Source organism: Falco rusticolus, chromosome 10 (genome assembly GCF_015220075.1).
Source record: "Falco rusticolus isolate bFalRus1 chromosome 10, bFalRus1.pri, whole genome shotgun sequence".
NCBI classification, from domain to species: Eukaryota; Metazoa; Chordata; class Aves; order Falconiformes; family Falconidae; genus Falco; species Falco rusticolus.
In genome coordinates, this window is record NC_051196.1 from 24375295 (window position 1) to 24394738 (window position 19444).

General features: G+C 49.0%; 1 protein-coding gene across 2 annotated transcripts in view; it reads right to left on the reverse strand.

Moving 5' to 3' along the window:
* SLCO4A1 (solute carrier organic anion transporter family member 4A1) overlaps positions 1-15090 on the reverse strand; it is a 28607-nt gene extending 13517 nt beyond the window's left edge. The window contains exons 1-2 of one of the 2 annotated variants that reach the window (XM_037403193.1): positions 15058-15090; positions 855-1832 (exon numbers count right to left, since the gene is read on the reverse strand). In XM_037403193.1, the coding sequence (XP_037259090.1) occupies positions 855-1680 (826 nt within the window). In that variant the 5' untranslated portion in view covers positions 1681-1832; positions 15058-15090. Of the gene's footprint in view, positions 1-854; positions 1833-2143; positions 2195-15057 lie in introns of those variants that run through there. The other variant, XM_037403192.1, reaches the window with a different exon arrangement.
* Positions 15091-19444: the final 4354 nt, after the last annotated feature.

The window sequence follows — 19444 nt, forward strand, 5'->3', positions numbered from 1 at the left end:
AAACTTCTGCATCCATCCTGGGAACTTTTATAGCATAGGGCAGGCAAAATTGATTCAGTGGAAAACCATATTTAGCGGGGTTGTAGCTGGCCCCGCTGCCACATCCTGACCGCCGGCATGACCCGCTGACAATATGCAATGGATTATAGACAGCAGAGGGGTCTGTGCTAATCATGGCACCACTGGCACTTATTCTGGTTTGCTGCTGTGGAGAGATCATCCGCTTGCTGATCTCCTCCTCTCCTTGCCCAGCCTTCTGATCCAACAGCATGGGCAGACTGCTAAATTTTGGAATTGCTAAAAGGTTGTCCCTTTTAGTATTTTCACCAAATAGGACTGCAAGCATTTGGCAATTGCTAAGCGATCAGCGACAGAGAGCAGAGGAGCGAGCCCAGCCTCTTAGCTGTGCTTTGCACCAGCAGCACCTGAGCAGCCCAGCGACTGTCCCTGCTGTGCTGTGGCACTAAGGGGTGATGCCCCCTTGCATGGACTGAGTATGGCCTCATGGCTGTTTGCCAGAGATGCTAATGCCATGCACTGGGGCAGGCTGTGGGGCTCTCTCCAGCTGGCCCCGTGCTGGGAGCCGGAGGCACCCCCTGATCTGCGAGGCATGGCTTGTGGGGGGGGAAAACACCCAGCTGCACTTAACAGCTCCTGCCTGTAAATAATCAAAACCTCCCCAACAGCTGCCTCTTCCCTCTGATTACCACCTTGTCCATTATCAGGAACAAAAGACTGGGAGCACCTCTCCTACAGCTGCTCAGTGTGCCCTGTCCGGTGCCGAGGCAGACGGAGCAGCTCTCCTGCCCATCGCCCGGCTCACGGGCTCCAGCTGCCCCTCCAGCTCAACTCACCAATGTACACAGGGGAGTAGTTAGTCTTGACGTTTTCATCTAAATAGGTGACGCCGAGTGTGTAGAGTGGCGTGGCTCCCATCCCGTGCAGGAACTGCCCCAGCATGAAGACGAACCTGTAGCTGGAGAGGCTGGAGGCAGCCTGGGCACAGGGCAGGCTCTGGTTTCCCCCACAGACGCCCACCTCCGCCGCCGAATGTGCCTCGTACTGTCCCGTGGTGAAGTGGGGCAAGGCGAAGAGTAGGGAGCCCAAGCCCATGACCAGCACGCCCCAGCCCAGCCATCGCGGTTTGTGGCCGTTTCCTCCAAAATAGCTGACGAAGGTCAAGCAGACGCATGCCGCGATGTCGTAGGAGCTGGCGATCAGCCCGCTCTGGTAGCTACGGAGGTCGAAGCGTCGCTCGATGGAAGTGATGACCGTGTTGATGAAGCCGTTCACTGTCATGCCTTGCAGGAAGGAGGCCACACAGAGGAAGAACAAGACGCCCTTAGAGGTGTTACAGAGCTGCAAGCATCTGGGGGTGAACCCCCCCCAGCCACACGCCAGTTCCTCCCCTTCGGCCGACACATATTTAATCCCTTCGTTGAACTGGGTCTCCTCGTCCCCTGGGGTGGCGGAGCAGAGGGGCTCGGCGCACGAGTCGGCAGGGCTGCGTGCGCCGGAGGATGCGGTGCCGTTGCTCAGTGCAGTGCCGCGGGGCTCCCGCCCGCTTGAGGCATCGAAGGTCCGGCCGGGCTTGCAGGGAGGAGGGGATGGGCAGGAGAAGTCGAGTGTCTGAGCAAAACAAAAGCCATTCTCTGCAGTTGAATTCTGTGGCATTGCCATGAAGGGGAACACGGAGCCTTGGCAGGTCGAGGTGGGGCTGGTGGCCAGGATGGCTTTGTGGGGCGGTGAGGACCTGCTGATCCGGGAGATGCAATTTTCGGCGCTCACATCCGTAGGGAGATGGTGAAGGTCTGAGCCAGGACCGCTCTGATCTGTAAAGAGAGAATTTTCACATGTGCCTTTTATAGAACCATGCTCAAAACCTGCTCCTTTCTTTTTCTGTTTGCTTTTTTCATGAAGTATTAGCACGCCGCTGTGCAGTTCAGCTGGCTGCATACCCTCCACCATGGGGTACCTTGGTACCTCGGTTATCGGGGCAACATGAACATTATAGAAAAGAACAAAACATTCCAGAGCACTAAAAAAAACCCCAAACAACCACCTCTAAAGGCAGTCTCCCTGCCATCTGAAGCCCCTTAGCCCTCCTCTCAAGAAGCCCCTGGTTCGACAGCAAGACCCTCACCTCCGTCCCTCTCCTTCCCCCCGCAGAGAACACCGTGCACAGCTACAAGTTTCCCACTGCTAAAAGTCCTTTGGTCTCTCTTTCACACTCTGCCAATAATAGTTTATAATTATCCTGAAAAGTTTCCACAGTCAGATTGATTTTATTCCAAGCCCTCGGATCTGTTTACAGCTATTCAGTAAAATCCTTTCTACAACTAATTAGACTACGTGCCATTTCAGAGCGAGCTGGAGGGCAGAGGCAGCTGACTCTAACCTGATTACTGATGCAGACTGCCTTCTCCCAACCGGCTCCGGTGTACTGCAGCACCTGATCGTGCCAGCAACCGAGGGTATGTTTTCTCAAATGCCTTGGCTGAAATACAAATGATGAAAACAGTAAGGTTCTCCCTTGAACAGAGGTCTTCAATTCACAACAAATGCGCGGCAAGCACTGTTTTCTTAGAGAGCAGCCTCAAAGCATCCTGTATTTCCCAGTATTTTTTTGCCACTATCAGTTCAAGACGTTCCTATAAAAACTTTTGAGAGATCGATCAGCCTCATCAGCAGGGAACAGGACAAAAGGGCATTTGTTTCCCCAATAAAGTGAACTGTGTTCAGATGGTTGTAACCGGGGAATATTGCAGCCTTTGGTGAAGAAGTGAATACTCACCTGTGTGTTTCTGGAAAAACTTACTGACATTTGGCTGGTAGGTAATCACGTGCACGAGCACCAGTGCGCTGCCCTGTACTGGCAGCTCTTGCTGGTGCCAGGGCAGGAGGACTTGGCAGAACGTGATGCTCAGAGCAGCACTAAGGTCCTGCTCCCACCCCAGAAGGGCAGAGGGCTGACCACACACGTAAGCAAATTTTAAACAGCCAGGTCTGGTCCTTAAGGCAAGTTAAACAAATAGGACCCACCTTTTGTTGGCAAATAATTCCATCTCAATTACCCTGTCTGGGGAACGGAGTGTGCAGAATATTCCAGGGTCCAGATTTTAGTAGGAATTTGATGACAGCGCAGGGGCAGGGGGAGCTGGCAGCCAGAGGGGCACTGCTTGCCAGGTCCACCCTAGACTCCTTCAGGTAACTTCTACTTTAGCTGGCCGAATGCAGCACAGGGTAACTTTGATGTGTAAATGCAAAACACTAACTGCAGGGATTGAAATTTTGCTGCAGAGACAGACTGTTGCAATGTGTTGGCACAAAAAAGTTAATGCCTTGGAAGCAAGGCTGTATTTTTTCCACTTTTTTGTCCCTCCAATGTTCTTATGACTCTTAGAGCTTTAAATCTGTTTCCTTGTCTTTGGATGCAATATTGGAAACAATAAATAAGACTGGTTTAGCACTCCAACTTTATTAAGGTCAGAAGTGATTATCAAGTACTGGATCAGGCTCTAAGGGGTGGAAATGTTCACGTTCGTGTAAATCAACCGTGCCTCCTGCACAGCAGCTGGGTGACTTCAGCTGCACGCTTTCCGTATCAAACATAAGCCTGACATTACATTTGACTGAGCCTGTAAAGAAGGTTGCTTGGCTGGGGACTGAGTTTGCTATCACGGATTTCTGCAGACCGAAAAAGCCCACCTCTGTGAGTTAGCTGCTGAGAGCAGGAGCCAAAGGCTCCCAAAGTGGCACACCTTGACCCTGGAGGAAACAATCCTACTGCCTCTTTACCAGCACTGGGATATCTCCCTTGACACTTCATGAACATATATTGATATTTTGCTATTTCATGGGTCAGGAAAGAGACTACATCTTTTCATTAAAGTTTTTTTCTCCTTGAAGCAGAAGAAAACTCCTTGAAAACCAGGTGGTCACACCATCCTCCCCTTCAGCTTTGGTCACCTCCAAGCTCTACTTAACAGCAAACACAGGGTGAAACATTTCCAAGAAATCAGCCAGCCTCTCCCCCAAGCAGCAGATGTTTCCCCACACACAGAAGCCTTCTCTGCCCCCAGAGCCCACGTCCTGGCCACCTCCCCGATGGCCCTGGGCTAACGACTTGTGCCCATGTGCTGTGGGCTGGAAGCCCACCCCTGCTCGCTGCTGTCCACCAGGCTCTTCTCACCCCAAAGTATTTATAAACTGGCAGTGACACATCCACTGGGAATGTTCACTTTCAGAGGAGCCATATGGCACTTCAGAGGACAAAATACAATCTTTAGGGAAAAAAACCCAACCAACTTCACGCATTTCCTAATCATTCTTATTCATCTAAGCCATCCATTTATTGCTTCCCATTCATCTCTCTTTTTAATGACTCAGCTGGTGATTTCTTGCTTACATTGAATCAGTCCCAATGCTATTATCTCACAGCTATAGATTTACTCATTTTGCTGCAAGATTTTAACTCTTTTTTTTTTCTCACTGTGCAGCTGCTTCCAGACTGCCAACATCACCACGTCAACACAACAAAAGTAGCAAGGCAATGGAAGTGTATGATTTGTATTTCGTGATGAAATCTGTAGACTACCCCCCTCCCCAATACTTAGCATTAAATCAATAGTAAAACTTACAAGCTTTTCATCAGGTGATCATTTAAAAAGTCACAGGACCAGTCACAGTGTCTCCGCCAAGGACTGTGATTAGATTAATGTTACAAATTAACTCATAACTGACATGCAAAATAATCCTATTTGCTGAAGCATGCCCAATAATAGTTAATCTTCCCTTTTATTCTATGGTTCTTGACTTTTATAGGGCATTATTGTGGCAAATAACATCTATTCATAACTTCTGCTTTCCATAGCTGAGCACGGTTTACGGTTTATGAGCAGACTTAATCATTTTTTCAATTCTATGGCACACATGGAGATATTTGCTAAGGAAAAGGAATGAGGGATTAAAAATGATGAGAAAGTGTACTGCAAACCAGGGAGGAGCAGCCCCCGGCAATGCTTGGTGGCTGCGCGGGGCAGCCTCAGTTATTCTCCTTGACACGTGAGTCAGCCCAACCTCGCCAAACAAATAATGTTGAATTTGGGAAAGTCCACATCCCAGTAGCAAGATCATGTTACTCCAGAAAGGGACAAATTCATCTAGGTTTGTACATTTAATTTCTCATTCTAAATTTTTCTTGGGTAGTTTGGCATCAGTGGATTATCAGTATTACTTCTGTCATGGCTGATAAACACCCTATGGATCAAGTGTAATCCACTTGCTGGTTTAGGAGTGAGGAAGTCTCCCAGAAGTGAGATAAACCCACGTCCCAGTCCTGTGAACAGGGCTTGTCCTCAGGGTGCTGGTTCAGTTAAAGGGAGATAAAGCATGGGGTGATCAGGTTGTTCATGTGCAACATTGAGTTGTTTTCCTGGCAGCTGAGGAACTTTAGCCATCTCACACAAAGTGTGAACCTTGCATTTTTTAGCATGCTTTTAAAAAGCATCCCTTTGGTTCAGCAATACAGAGGATGCTGCTGTTGCCAGGAGCAGCCTCGGGACCAGCCTGGAGCCTTTTGTAAGCAATTCCTACAGGAACGCCATTGTCCTGCACACATGGAAACGTTTCAGGAATGAGAAACACACCTAAGGAGCAGGCAGCTGGCCATGCACCCAACACTGTGCTCCTGTGCTCGCCAGCAGTGCTGCAGGGCCAGCTGAAGTGCAGGGGGCAGCGGCAATGCCCTGGCCCACCCCTCATGTTGGAGACGTGGGTTTGTGTGCTTAGTCCCACTGGAGTCTGAAGCATGGAAGGCAGCAGTAGAAATTGGCTTTAAATTATCACATGAGCAAGTACACATTTATAATTAAATAAATTCCAAGTAGTAAAGCTTAGCACTCACAAATCCTTTCTGTGTTTTCCAAGCACTTCCCATTCGCCAGCAAATTAATGCAATAATATGCGAGAAATCAGGAAGGTGGCTTGGATAATTTTCAATTAGCTGTTTGAAAATGCTTTGAAGATAAATCTACCCAGATTTTCTGTGCTTACTTATTTGTTCCAGCTTATCTGTGCAAATACAATTGGCTGCAGCTGCCTTAGACCATCTTTAAAAACCTGCAGCTCCAACGCACAAAGCAGATTTAACTGGACTGCTATATTTTGTCATAGCAAAAGATTAACAAGACAAAAGGTTCTTTTATGCTATAATACCCAGCTCCCTCTCCCTCATGTCACTCTTGCTTTAACATCTTTTTCCTACCCATAAGTTTGATGAACAGTGAGAAGGCTTTCGCGCTGGCACAGCACCGTGCTCTCCAGCCACTGTTACTGCCCACAGAGCTGGTGTCTCTGTGCCTCTTCCAACGCGGACACACCACCAGCACTTTCCCAACATCTAGTCTTGCCCACAGCATGGCGTTATTTTCCATCATTTAGATTCTTACAACCTGTTTAAGGGCATTCAATATTCAGGATAACGTTTCTGCATGAGCCATTAGTCAGCTTTTCCCAATTACCAGTTAGTTCCTATAGCTATCCCTTCTTTGTTGCCATGCAGAAGATACAGATTCAGGCAAAACCTCTATGATATATAAAACAAAGTGAGCAAAACCCAAATGAAGAATACAAGACACAATTCTTTGCTGCTTCTAAAGATAGAAGCAATAAAAATGCCAAAAAATGCAACATCCTGTGTTACACAATGCAAGGATGCTGACTACAGGGTAAATATAACAGAATAATGCTGTCATCTACCATGGTTCACTTTTTCTATCTCTTCATCATTTCTTCTCAAAAGAGAACTTAGTCTTTTTCATACCCCTGGTTTCATCACTATGAAGGCAAAAACAAAAAAGGGAAATCCAGAGGAAATGATACCATGAAACTCTGTGGAAGCCTTACCACAAAAAGATGGATTTGGCACAAATAACATGAGGCCCTTCCACTGTAGGTGGTGTGCTGATAAAATTTCTGCATCCTTCTCCTAAACAGAGGGCAACAGTCATTGCTGGAGCAGCAAAGCCTTTTCACAGGCTTTTCTCTTGCATCACTGCTGGATAACAGCCTTTTCATTGAGATACCTCCTTCATCTGGCTTTTTTTTTTTTTTTTTTTTTTTAACTTCCACTGAATGACCGATTCATGCAGTACACCAAGCTGCACTCCTCTTGCAGGGTATCAGGAATCCACTTTTGGCTTGATCATAAGAGCAAAAGCAGAAACACAATTGTGCTTGGAGTCAGGACTATTTATACCCTAACTCGGACCACTACCCTCCTTTCTACTGTCAACCATTCCACACACCTAAAGAAACGCGCACATTTCCACACTCATTCTTTTTCCTTAGAACACCTGCCATGCCTGTGCTAGTGCAGACTGCGAGGCACCATTCCCTCAGGGGGTCTTAATGCCTTTTTCCTTTCAAATCAATCAAATAGATCAATATTTGGAGATGAAATACAAACCTTAAAACCCTGATTCCTGCCATAGCATGGGAAGAAATCTATACGAAACCCTGGGGCACGCTGCCATGCTGCAAAGGGAGGGATGTTGCAGGGGGCACAGCCTCCATGTATCCTTTCCACAAAGGGGGTTGGAGATCAACATCCAAATTACCTAGTACTTCACTTTTTCCTGAGACAAGGTTGCCTTCCAACCCCTCTTCTGCACAGTAAGTGGATTTTCAGGGGGAAATCACGTACCACAAGGTCATACTGCTCCAGCAGCCAACAACAGCCTTTAGCTTGAGGTTTCTATGACAAATTCTCCAGCTCAACCCTACGTTGGTGGGCTGGATGCCCACCCCTTTCCCTCTCCAACCAGACAACACAGAGCTGAAGGGAGCACATGAGAAGAGCTAAATGCATCACAGAAGAAGAAACTTGCTGATCATCAGCATCCCCTGCAACAGTTGGCATCCTCAGCGAGCACAAGGGCACATGAGCCCGTGAGATGGGCAGAGGGTGGAAACACTGCGTCAGGCCTGAGGGACACAGAAACTACAGGAAGGATTCAGCTGAGGGAAGAGCGTTTCCCACACAAGCCCACTCTTTTTCCAGATCAGCAAGTAACAGCTTCCCTGCACAGCCCCTGGAGCACAAACTCAATGGTGCAGACCGCTTAGCCTGGATCTTGTTTAACGTTCAGCGATGCCCTCTAATCCTCTTAGGTATTAGTCTTGAGATTCCTGCCAAGCACAGGAACAGCGCAGCCTCCCAGACAGCACTTCAATGAACTTGCTGCTTGAAACAGGACATTTTGCAAAATACGGTACAACTCCAGCTGTTCATTTTCACTTAACCTCAGATTAGCACCTAGGAAGTCACTACAGCATGCAAAATGCAAAGTTAAATGACCCTGATTTCTACGTCACAGGTGACTCCCTAGGAAGTCATCCTGCATTAAGACTGGGATTTCTCTCTCTTAATTACTTGTTTAAAGTTAAGTACCTAATTTGAGTTAGACATTCCTATTGTGTCTCTGTTGCCCGCTGCAAGGAGATCATCACATTCAGGTTATCTACAGCCCTCAAGCCATAGAATCCTAGAATGGTTTGGGTCGGAAAGAATTGTAAAGACCATCCAGTCCCACCCCTCTGCCCTGAGCAGGGACCCCTCCCACCAGCCCAGGTTGCCCCCAGCCCCGTCCAGCCCGGCCCTGAACCCTGCCAGGGACGGGGCACCCCCAGCTGCTCTGGGCAGCCTGTGCCAGCGCCTCGCCGCCCTCACAGGGAAGAATTTCTTCCTTATACCTCATCCAAACCTACCCTTTCAGTTTAATGCCGTTCCCCCTTGTCCTGTCGCTACAGGCCCTCGTAGATGCCCCTCTCCAGCTTCTTGTCAGCCCCTTTAGGTACTGGCAGGTGCTGTAAGGTCTCCCCAGAGCCTTCTCCAGGCTGAGCCCCACCAGCTCTCTCCGCCTGTCTGCACAGGGGAGGTGTTGCAGCCCTCAAGCCCTCTCCCATGTCTCCACAATCACTATTTGGTGTGTCACTAAATCACACATTACTGCAGATATGATCTGTAGCAAGAACAGGCACATAATCATATTTCTGTTGGATTAGCCAAGCATATTACCCCGAGCTTATTCTGGCCTCACATTGGCTACCACAACACAAACACTATTTGATCTAGCACAAAGCCAGATGGTGCAAAAATTAACCCTTTCAGCACAAACCTGACGTGGTACAAGGGAGTTCGGACAAGATCAGTGCCCCGGCTCATGCAGCTGTAGGATGTCTGATGGTGCTTGCAGCCTCTAAGTTTCCCAACACCAAGTACTCCCCCACCTGCCCTGCAAAGAGGAGCTAAACAAAAGCCCCATCCTTCATCGCATTTCATCCACTTAGAAAAAACACATCAGCTTGCCGTTAATTTGCATGTGATCACGCAACACCCTAGATCTTGAAACATCATCGTATATTTTGGGATTTCTTTGAAGAAGGCATGTCCCTATTGTGTAATCAAGGGGAAACGATGGGCGCTTTCAAAGGGGTGACTTCTCTTCACTGTTGAACACAAAAATCCCAAACCAGTACCATAATCACAAGCTACAGTGACAGCAAGGGTAGGAACCCAAACCCAGAAGGGATGAGATCAGCACGCTGGCAGTATGCAGGGCTGCTGACCACTGCCACCAAGGATGGGCAGGAGAAGCCAAGCTGAAACAACACCTTCCTTAGAAACCTCAGATATATTTCAGCAGCGAGCCCTTGTGCTGCAGGTTCCTCCAGCGGTTACAGCAAACAGCTCGTCTAGAAAGGACTGAAAATCTCAAGGCACAACCGGCTGCCAATGGGCAGGTATACCTCGGCTGTGCTGTCCTCGGCTGCCCGCTCCTTCCAGGGCTGGCTGCACCCAAGTAAATAAAAATCCCCCCTGACCGAAAGAGGTGAGACTCCACCGACTCCTTTGAGAGATGCTGGCACGCTAGAGCAATACCGTTCTGCATTAACAGGCCCCTGTAAGAAACCCAGCTCGGTGTGAAACAGCAGCCCCATACGCACACATCAACGCACAGGCTAACGCATGGAGAAGGGGCACGCACAGGCACCGCATGGTTTGCAAGCCGCGCACGCCTCTCACCAGCCATTCGTTCTTACTGCCAGGCAGCAAATTGCTGCCAAATGGTGTTTCTTCCTGAGATAAACGAATAAACAGGCTGATAACGTGCCCGTTGCCAACGCAGAACATCTGCTGCGACTCAGAGGGGATCGCTGTCCATGTGCGATGGGGTGATGGCTTCTACTCTGTACCCACCCCCACCTCCCCTTTTCCCGCATGCAAGGAATCATGGCCTTAGACAGCTGCCACTAGAGGATAGATTCACCTGAAAAATCTGCAAACTGCCTTCAAGGGATCCCTGCTTCCACCCACCAGCACAGCGGGGTTTCCATTTCTGCCTCAGAAACTTTTTAATTGTCCTTGGTGAGGACTTGCCTGCATCCCACAGCCCCCAGCAAGGTGCCAGGAGAAACGGGCACGGCAGGATAACCTCCCTCTTGGTTATCAGCTTGAACGTGGTCACTGAGGGTGGATTTGTGATCAAGGTACTCTAAGAAATGATGGGCCTGATCCCACCCACTGCAGCTTACTCGTGAGCAGGGTTTGCTCACACAAGGCATTCAAGCGGGGTTCTTGAGGTTGCTCACAGAAAGTAAAAGGTAATTCAAGGCAATAAAAATCAGCTGGCTTGTGGTGGTAGGCGAAGAAATCTTTTTTTTTTTTTTTTATTGAAAAAAGGCAGTATTTTAAATTTTAAATTATTTTAAAACAAGAAGATGGGAGACGTAGTCAGTGTAGACCACAGGCTGGATGCCCACTTTTCACTTCTAATCCAGTTTCTTCAGCATCTTAAAAAACTCTTTCAAAGGTTTGCTGCCAAGTAAGAGGAAAATACGCAACACCAAAGGGATCACAGGTCAAGCAAGGTTATGGCGGACTCCAGAAAAGGCTAATTCAGTTGTAAACAAGACCCACATCTGGCTCGAAGGATCTAAATCCTCCACGAGACTGAATCCACCCAGCAATACAAAGACAACCATAAAGTTGCTTTGAAAGCACTGTGAGGAAATCCCTTTTCTGGGGGAATTCTTATGCTAACATAAAGCTCCATGGCATCTTCCCCATCCTGGATTATGCTGAAGTGGCGCAGGATCAGATCAGTCATGGGGGAAGGCGTTAGCAAGCCCTTCCAGCTAAGGCAAAGCAGAGCAGCCTTGCAGCTGCTCCAGCTTGCAGCCAGGACAAGGGCTGAGCTTCTGTTTTCTACGGGGCTTTTAAAGCAAAACAAATCTTGAATTACATTTTCAAATCTGATTTATATGATAAGCTACAAAGATTGATGCAGTTTTCCAAGGAGAGGATATGAAAGAACAGAAAATCTGAAAGAGTCCATGTCCTTCAGATGTTTTGGGGACTTTTTATTTGTGTTGTGGGTTGGTATCATTTATTAGGAACTCTAGAATCTTTTTTGTTTTTTAATATCTTAATGCCATCTAGAAAAACAAACTCCTATCTCATAGCATACCCAAGGCACTTGAATTCACAAATATGAAACCATAGCTATAAAAGTGCCAAAAAGTACTTTTTCTTGGATTTTTTCCAGCCAGGAACATTGCAAAGTCAAGGTATTTTTGGGGGGTGGGGGAGGGGGGGGATGGAGAAAAGTGGTTGGTCTTGCTTTCTCAATATGAAAATGAGTCCCTAACTCCTTCAAACCCCTGGACGACAGTTAAACAAAGCTTGTCAGCATTGCATTTTCTTCTTGAAGCAACCAAGCCAAGCTGTGAGAATTCAAATGACTAGAGATTTTTGATGCCATACAGCAATACACTTTATCCATTAACAACAGCAATCAAATTCAGTTTTAGTGGAACTATACACGTGTCAGTGCAACAGCACAAGAGAAGAAATGGGACTAGTGCCTTCACTGCTCCAAGAATTTCTAAAACTTCTGGAAAGGCTCAGCACTTTGCCAAACGAGGCGAACAATAGAGTATTTCCCACCACTAACATATTCCCATTGCTCAAGCTCATTTACAGTCTAAGAAGTGGAATGACATTATTTTTGACAGCAGCAACACAGTAAGTAGTACCCTAGATTTAGGGGCACTTCTGCCTGAAGAGAGATTTAAGGTTAGAATAACATTACTCTATTAATATTAAACACTCCACTGCCTCATCTCATGCTTTCTGCTGCACCAATGAGGGGTCTGATGCAAAATCTATTCAAGTTAGTGGCCCACTTGTCTACAATCACTCATCACAGCTACCAAAGTAGGGTGGATGCTTTTGTCTGGGATTCATAAACCAGATGAAGTCCTTGACCTCTCCCAGAGAATTTTTCCCAGAAAGTGTTTGCAGAAACTCTTTGTTCTCAAATCCTCCAGTTCAGCATCACCACTCGTGCACCAGGAGGTCACTCAAGGCCAAGACGGAACAAAACTAATTATATTGTAGGGAGGTCTAGCAATAAATCAGTTTTGAAAAGGGAAAGGAGAGTGGCTCCAGGGTAGGAGCAGCTCTTGCATCTCGAGAGGGTTGGGGTAGCTGGGGAACCTGCCGAAACCTGGGGGCAGGGAGAGCCGTGCTGCCACCGACCCTTCGGGCACAGCCCCGGATCCTGCCAGCGTGCTCTGGGCTGTCACCGCCCCCAGATTCTGCTTCTCTGCACAAGGATCAGCCCCTCACTCAGCCAAGATAACATGTTTTTCAAACGTGCAAGGGAAGCACAACACAGTTCAGGGTAGCCATTGAAACCAAGACCAGAACGCTGACCCATTTCAGGGCAGCCCACAGCCGAGACAGCCTGCGCACGCTGAACAACTCCTGCACGCTGCTTTAACACAGTGACCTTGGGTTATTAAGCATAAAATCCAAAGGGGCAGCCTTTCCCTTGAAATCCCGCTCAGCATCTCACTAACCCACCAGCAACAGGCTGTCAGCTCTGCTAAGAAGTTGCAGGGTCTTGCAAAGCTTTTCCACCGTCCACTGTTGCATTAATGGGATTCTGCAAGACGCGAATATCCCAGGCTCCGAGTCACCAACTTACAGGCAGCAGCTCAAGGGGCCAGGGGAGGTTTACCCAAATGGCAAAGCAGAACATTTGGCAATTTGGCACGTGAGCACCTTCTCCTGTGGGTTGGGAGCAAGCCCGTAGGCAAAGGCAGGTTGTGGGGCTTGATACGCTCAGTTAAAATAAAGGAAAGCAAAACAAGTGCTCAGTGATGCTTTTTGGGGTGGACTGAGCAAAACAAGCAGAGTAAAGCGGAGCCATGATTCCCTTTTTGTGCTACTGCGGGGTATAAAGCCCCGAACTGGAGAGCAGGATCCTCCCCAGCACAGTCCGTGCTGCAAAAGACAGACTCAAAACCAGCTTCAAGCTGCCTCGAGGAGTTCACGGTTGGAAATCATGAGGCACTGAGCAGCTGGATGCTGATCTCCCTAAGCCGGTGGATATTTCTTTTGTTAGTGGCTGATCCCATCTTCCCACTTGCCTGCAAATCTCTAATCTCCGTAAGGATTCCTAGTAAGCACTTGCTCAGGTAGTTCCCGGTTTTGCTGGCCAAGATATTTAGCCCTCGCAGGAATCGCTGCTTCCCACCTCATTTACCATCCCAGGGTCAGGCTTAACTTTTTCGCCACTGTCACTTGGTGGGTTTTCCCCACGTGTAGAGCAAGTTAAGGTGAATTAGTGGTGTGGCTATTTCACAGAGCTTCAGGGGACACTGTCACGCCTGGACAGGCTTGTGGCCGGCTGGTGTGGCCCATTGTGGCTCTGGCACGTCACAGCAGGGCAGGTGGCTGTGGTCTGTCCCCCCAACTCGCCCGCTACACAGGGCTGCTGCTTCACTTCCGATCATTTTCGGTAGCCTGCAAACTAGACCTCTTTGCATATAAATAGCTACAATATTTTTTTTCCTGTCATTATTTGACTAACCCTCTCCCCCCGTCTCATCATTTCTTCATTCTTTTTCTCACGTTTACAACCGCTCACGGCATACCTCTCTAAAGATCTCCTCTGTGTTCATCCCCCCTCAAATATTAATTTAATATGTGTTTTTACAGCTAAGTGGCACGACAGAAAGTGGGAGCCCAGAAGTCAAAAAAAAAAAAAAAAAAAAAAGGTGCCAGAATGGGATAACTTCATGTTTGCAGTGTGTTGCCTGGTAAAACCGACCAGCCTATAAAATGTTCACACAAGAAACTCATGTCATTAATGCCTGCTTGTGCCTTTTGAGCTCTCAGAATCAAAAAACCACGTTTTTATTAGAACGTTGGTTTTGATTTGTATCATCTGAACAAATAGGTTAGTAAAAGGAATATAGGTCAGGTGCTGAAAGTGCTGTGATCCCAGCTCTTCCTTCTCCAACTTCAGTTCCTACCCACCCTCTCAAGTCAGGGACCATTTTACCATCAGCATCCTTTCTAATTGTTGTAAGGATCACTTTGCCCTGCCACTTTACTAGCTTTTCTTATTTCCCACCTTTTCCCTGCATCTTTTTAATTCCCCATAGAAAGGCAAGGTCTTGATAAAAGGAAAAAAAAAAAAAAACCCGGAAAAAAAACCAAACCACGGTGATTCAGCCCTAACCAATTTCAGTTACAAGACAGTAATACCGGTCGTGAAGCATCACCAGCGATGTCTTGCAAATGGAAAATCTGAAGGAGTGTGACTGTTTTGGTGCCTCTCCCCGCCTCCCCCACTTGGCACCAGACGGGCTCTTCCCGGCACGGACCCCCCGCTCCTGCCACCAGCCCCCCGAGCCCACCCCACAGCCCGCACGCCGGGGCCGGAGCGCTGCCTGCCGCCGGGCCCCGCACCGCTCACCCCGGCCGCGACCCTCGCCGCCAGCCCCATCCCGGGGCTTTAACACCCCCCGCGCCCATCCCCGCCTCCCCGGAGCTCCCCGCGTCGCTCCCGCAGACACGTGCGGCACCGCCCGGTAGGTCCCGCCGTGGGGGTGTGCGGGAGGGGGGGCTCGGCCGAGCAGCCCCCCCTTCCCCCCGGCGTGCCCGCTCCGCGCCCCCCGCATCCCGCACCGTAGCGGTACCTGCGCCCCGCGCCGCCGCCGCCCGCTCGCCGCCGCCCCCGCGCTCCCCGCGCCGCGCCGCGGGGCGGGCACCCTGTCCTGACGGACGGGCGCTTCCTCCAATCGGCAGCGGACGCCGGCGGGCAACCGGCCAATGGCGGGGAAACGGAGGGCAAAGCGAAAGTGCGGGTAAGGCAGGCGGTGCGGGGGGAGAGGGACGGCCGGGGGCGGGGGGCGAGGGACGGGGGAGATGGGAGATGGGGGGGGGAAGGTGGGAGTGGAAGGGCAGGGAACGCATCCCGTTTTGGGGGGGGTGGGGGGGTGGTAAGAAAACGGAGAGAGGGGCGGCAAGGGGAGGATGGGGAGAGGGATGGGGAGAGGGATGGGGAGAGGGATGGGGAGAGGGATGGGGGAGTGAGAAGCAACGGGGTAAGGAGGGGCAGGGGCAGCGGCAGGTGCATCTTATGAAAAACGCCCAATTTCCCCCCCCACTGCGCACCTGGGGCCTGGCGGCCCCCAGTCAGGGTTGGGGCTATCCCCCCCCCCCCCCCCCCAATACCACCATCATCCCCGGGGTGTCCCAGCCTCCCTGCACCCCCGGAATGCTCAGGGAGAAATTCTGGGATACATCCATGCACCAGACCGAGGGGGAAACGGCGCTGGAAGGAGCTGCATCTGTGGCTGTGGTGGAAGAAAGCAATGGCAGGAATTTAATCTTTACCTCCAGCCATTGCAACGAAGTGGCTGCACGTAAAATAAAAGTACAAGAGCAGATAGATGCATGGGTGTATTTGATCTGGGGCATAGACACAGCTTTATTGGTGCAATATAGGCCTGGTGCTGTCAGGCTGGGCACAGCTGGGTTGATGGTTGCAGAGGCCAGAGCTGAAGGAGAAAAACTGTGGGAACCCACTGAACCCCCTGATTTGCATTAACCCGTCAGTTTGGGCTGCCTTCTCTGCCGTTCGGGGACGTGCTGTCACAGTGGTTTGGTTTATAGGCACAGAAGGGGCCCTCGTGCAGTTACACAAATGAGGCTCCAGACCAGCACCCACACCTGAGCACTCCACACCCTCCAGGACATAAATCACCTGGGCAGGAGGAATCTCAGCACGTGTGACATGTGCATGTGTGAGGGTCTAACCGTGCGGCTCTTGCGTGCCTGCCAGTGCAGCTTCTGCAGCCCCCCTTGCATTTCTTATAAGAGCTGTCTCACATCACTTGGGAATTTGGCCTGTTTCTGCATGTTCCAAGATAAATAATTCAGGCACAGTATGTTTAGCTCCATAAAGTGCAATCAGTTCTCCATTATCCAGAGTGCACCGGATAACCTGGGTAATGGAAAACCCCAGCTAACGCTGTGCAAGGCAGCGAGGAGGCCAAAGACACGGCCAGAGGTGCAACATGCAGCCCCAACACTGAGCCCTGCGGTACCCACCTCTGCTGGGTGCAGGGGCAGCGGTGCTGTATCCTTCCTGCGGCTGCTGCCGGAGCTCAGCGCCCACAGGTAACGGAGAGCTGGGGCAGGAGCCGAGGCAGAAGCAGCCCCTGCAGCTCGCCAAGGCTTATCCTGGGCTGTGGCAACCATCGCTGCCTCCTCCTCCTCTGAAGCAGCAGCTCTGGGATGGAGCTGGAAGGTGCTGCTTTTTGTCCCATCCTTGCTGTTAGAAGTGGATGGGCTTCTTGCAGATATTCCTTTCAATTCCTAGGCTAAATTGGGAGCTGCCAAGCAAGCTTTTAAAGCAAAATTGAATGTGGGTGAGCCTGCTGTTTGTGACATGCTGTGGTCAAGAAAACCAGGAAGCATTAGCTCCGTGGCCGCACACTGTTGCTTTATTATATATGAATCGTTTCCTGCACACTGAAGCTACAACATTGTTTTGGCTGATCCTATCCAATCGCTGATGAGTAAGGCCCTGTTTCAATCAGTTTGTATTTTAAATAAATAGGGTGGAAAGGACAACAGATGTGCAAAGGTGAAGCAATGCGTCAAAGGCATCCGAGCTGGGGAAACCCCCAACATTTCCTGTTCAACCATGCCAAGCTGCATTCATTGCTGGCTCCAGCTTCAGGGTGATGCATCCCTGTTCCTCAGCTCTGCTCACTTTTCCATGTACCTTTTGGTCCATCCTGCCTTTGGTGAGCTTGTCCTCAGAGGTGCAGAGTAATTCTTTTAATTTTTGATGATTTTCTGCACAGCATGTCAAAATACATTACCTCTTGGGTGAGGGAGAGGTAAAGAGAGGGAGCTTGTTCTACGGATTTGCATGAGCTAATAGTAACTATGATAACGTGTCCAAGGGAGAAGATGTGGCAAGGACAGAGGTCACCTGGAAAAAATCTGTCTCTTGCAAAAATCTTTAAAAGATGCTGGGCAGTGGCATGGCAAATCAGTCTTGCCATCTCTGCTGATTTGCTTGTGAATGAAAATGAGTCTGACTCAGGGGCAACTTTGTTTTAAACTCCAGTTTTAACGCCCCCAGGGCTCAGCATGAGCTAATGTATGTACAATCTGCTATGTGAGTGGCAGAAGGCCCCTCCACAGCCCGGAGTCTTCCCAGGATTGGGCTTATCCTAAGGATCTTTGAGGCTGCTTTAAGGGATAGGAGAAGCTGGAATTCACTTTTCAAAGCTATAGAAAAGCATGAAATGTGTGTGATGCAATGAAAACTGGAGGAAGCAGGGCGTGGAAAGGATGGGCAAGGTTTGCAGAGCCTAGATGAGCACAGAGTGGAGCACAGGCAGCGTGGCAGGGACCCACGTGCGAGGGTGCTGGGGGCTTGGCATGAACTCGGGCGTGCCTCTCTCCTGGCTCTGCAAATCTGCAAAGGGAGAGGGTGCAACGGGAGCAAAGGGTAAGGTGGTTTGCAAAATAATTAGAAAAGTACTCACCAGAGGGTAGTCCTCATCCTGCTGCAAGCCACAGACGCCTCCAGCAAGGGAGGTGGGAAGGGCGATGGGGAGGCACAGCCCTGTCCCCTGCACTGCTGGGGAAGCACATCAGCTTTCCTTGGCAGCATCTGGCCTAAATCTTCCTCACCTCCACTAGTCTCTTGTCTCAGGACCATCTCCTTTCGCTCCCTTGCCTGTCAAGCTCAGCCGGACTGGATATGGAGCTCTACTAGTGGCAGCTGCTGGTGGTGGCTTTTGTTTTCAAATTGAAGGGGACAAGTTTTTTGCTTGGCTGGGGCTTGGTGATGGGCACAAAAGCTGCTTCTGAAAGGATGGGGCCATCTCTGCCCCTGTCCATCGTTACAGCTGAGAATTACCAGGGCAGTGATGGTAATAAACAATGACAAGGAGACTGGTAATTGTATTAGTAGTATTATTACTAACATTATGGCAATTATATTATTGTTATTATATGGGTTACTGTCTCCTTGGGTTTGGGAGGCTCTGATCATTTTAATTTGACTGAAACCCTGATTTTATGGGTCATGTTAATGCTTGCAGATACACCTGCAGTGATTTTCATTCAGTATTTCACACCGGGATGGATTTATGATGTGTTGTACCTCTGTCAGAAGCTTTGGGAGTGTCAGGAGCTCTGGGCTGCCATTTTTTATAAATCTCCATAAATCATTAAAACTCTGGTTTTAATGAATGCAAATTTAGTGCCACAGAAGGGAAGTCAGTTGGCTGGAGGCGCTCACAGAGCTGGAATCACTCCGTCACCAGCGGCTGTTGAAAGATGTTTCTTCAAGTTCGGTCCTGTGAGCCACATGGGACCTGAGATGATCTGACAGTCTTCGGGCTAAATCTGTGCAGACATGAACCTTATTAGTGCCCATCAAATGAAACTACCCTCATTTTTCCAAGATCCACACAGCTGACTGGTAAAGAAGGGAAATTGTTGTATATTCATCATGTAAAGTCTGGTTCTGGGAACATTCACATTTTTAATATAGTTAAGTATGCATGTATTTACAAGATTAGGTTAACATAATAATAAACATTTTATTTAAAGACATAATGTCTAATACAGATTTCTCATGCCTGAATGATCATTTCCTGATACCACTGTTATAAATACTTCCATGATTCACAACTCCTGTTGCAGAACAAGCAACAAATCTCCGGGAAGGAAGTGCAGAGCTGGATTTTTTTCTAAAAGAAGATCTTTTTTTAGAGTTTTATTATAACTCTAATTTGAGCCAGAAATTCATTCACAGGAAACACATAATAAATAACACATAAAGATGGGATTTTTCAAGAGCAGTGGCTAGTGCTGGCTTATGGTGGGAAATGCACTTCTGAAAATCCTCCCCTGGGATATTTAGCAGACTTTGTGTTATCCTACCTCTGTAAGACCCTATTGGTTTTGCTAACTGGAGCATCAGAATCCATCCTGCTCAGCACTGTGAGCTGCATTTATTATTATGAGAGCAAAGGATCCTGTAAATGAAAG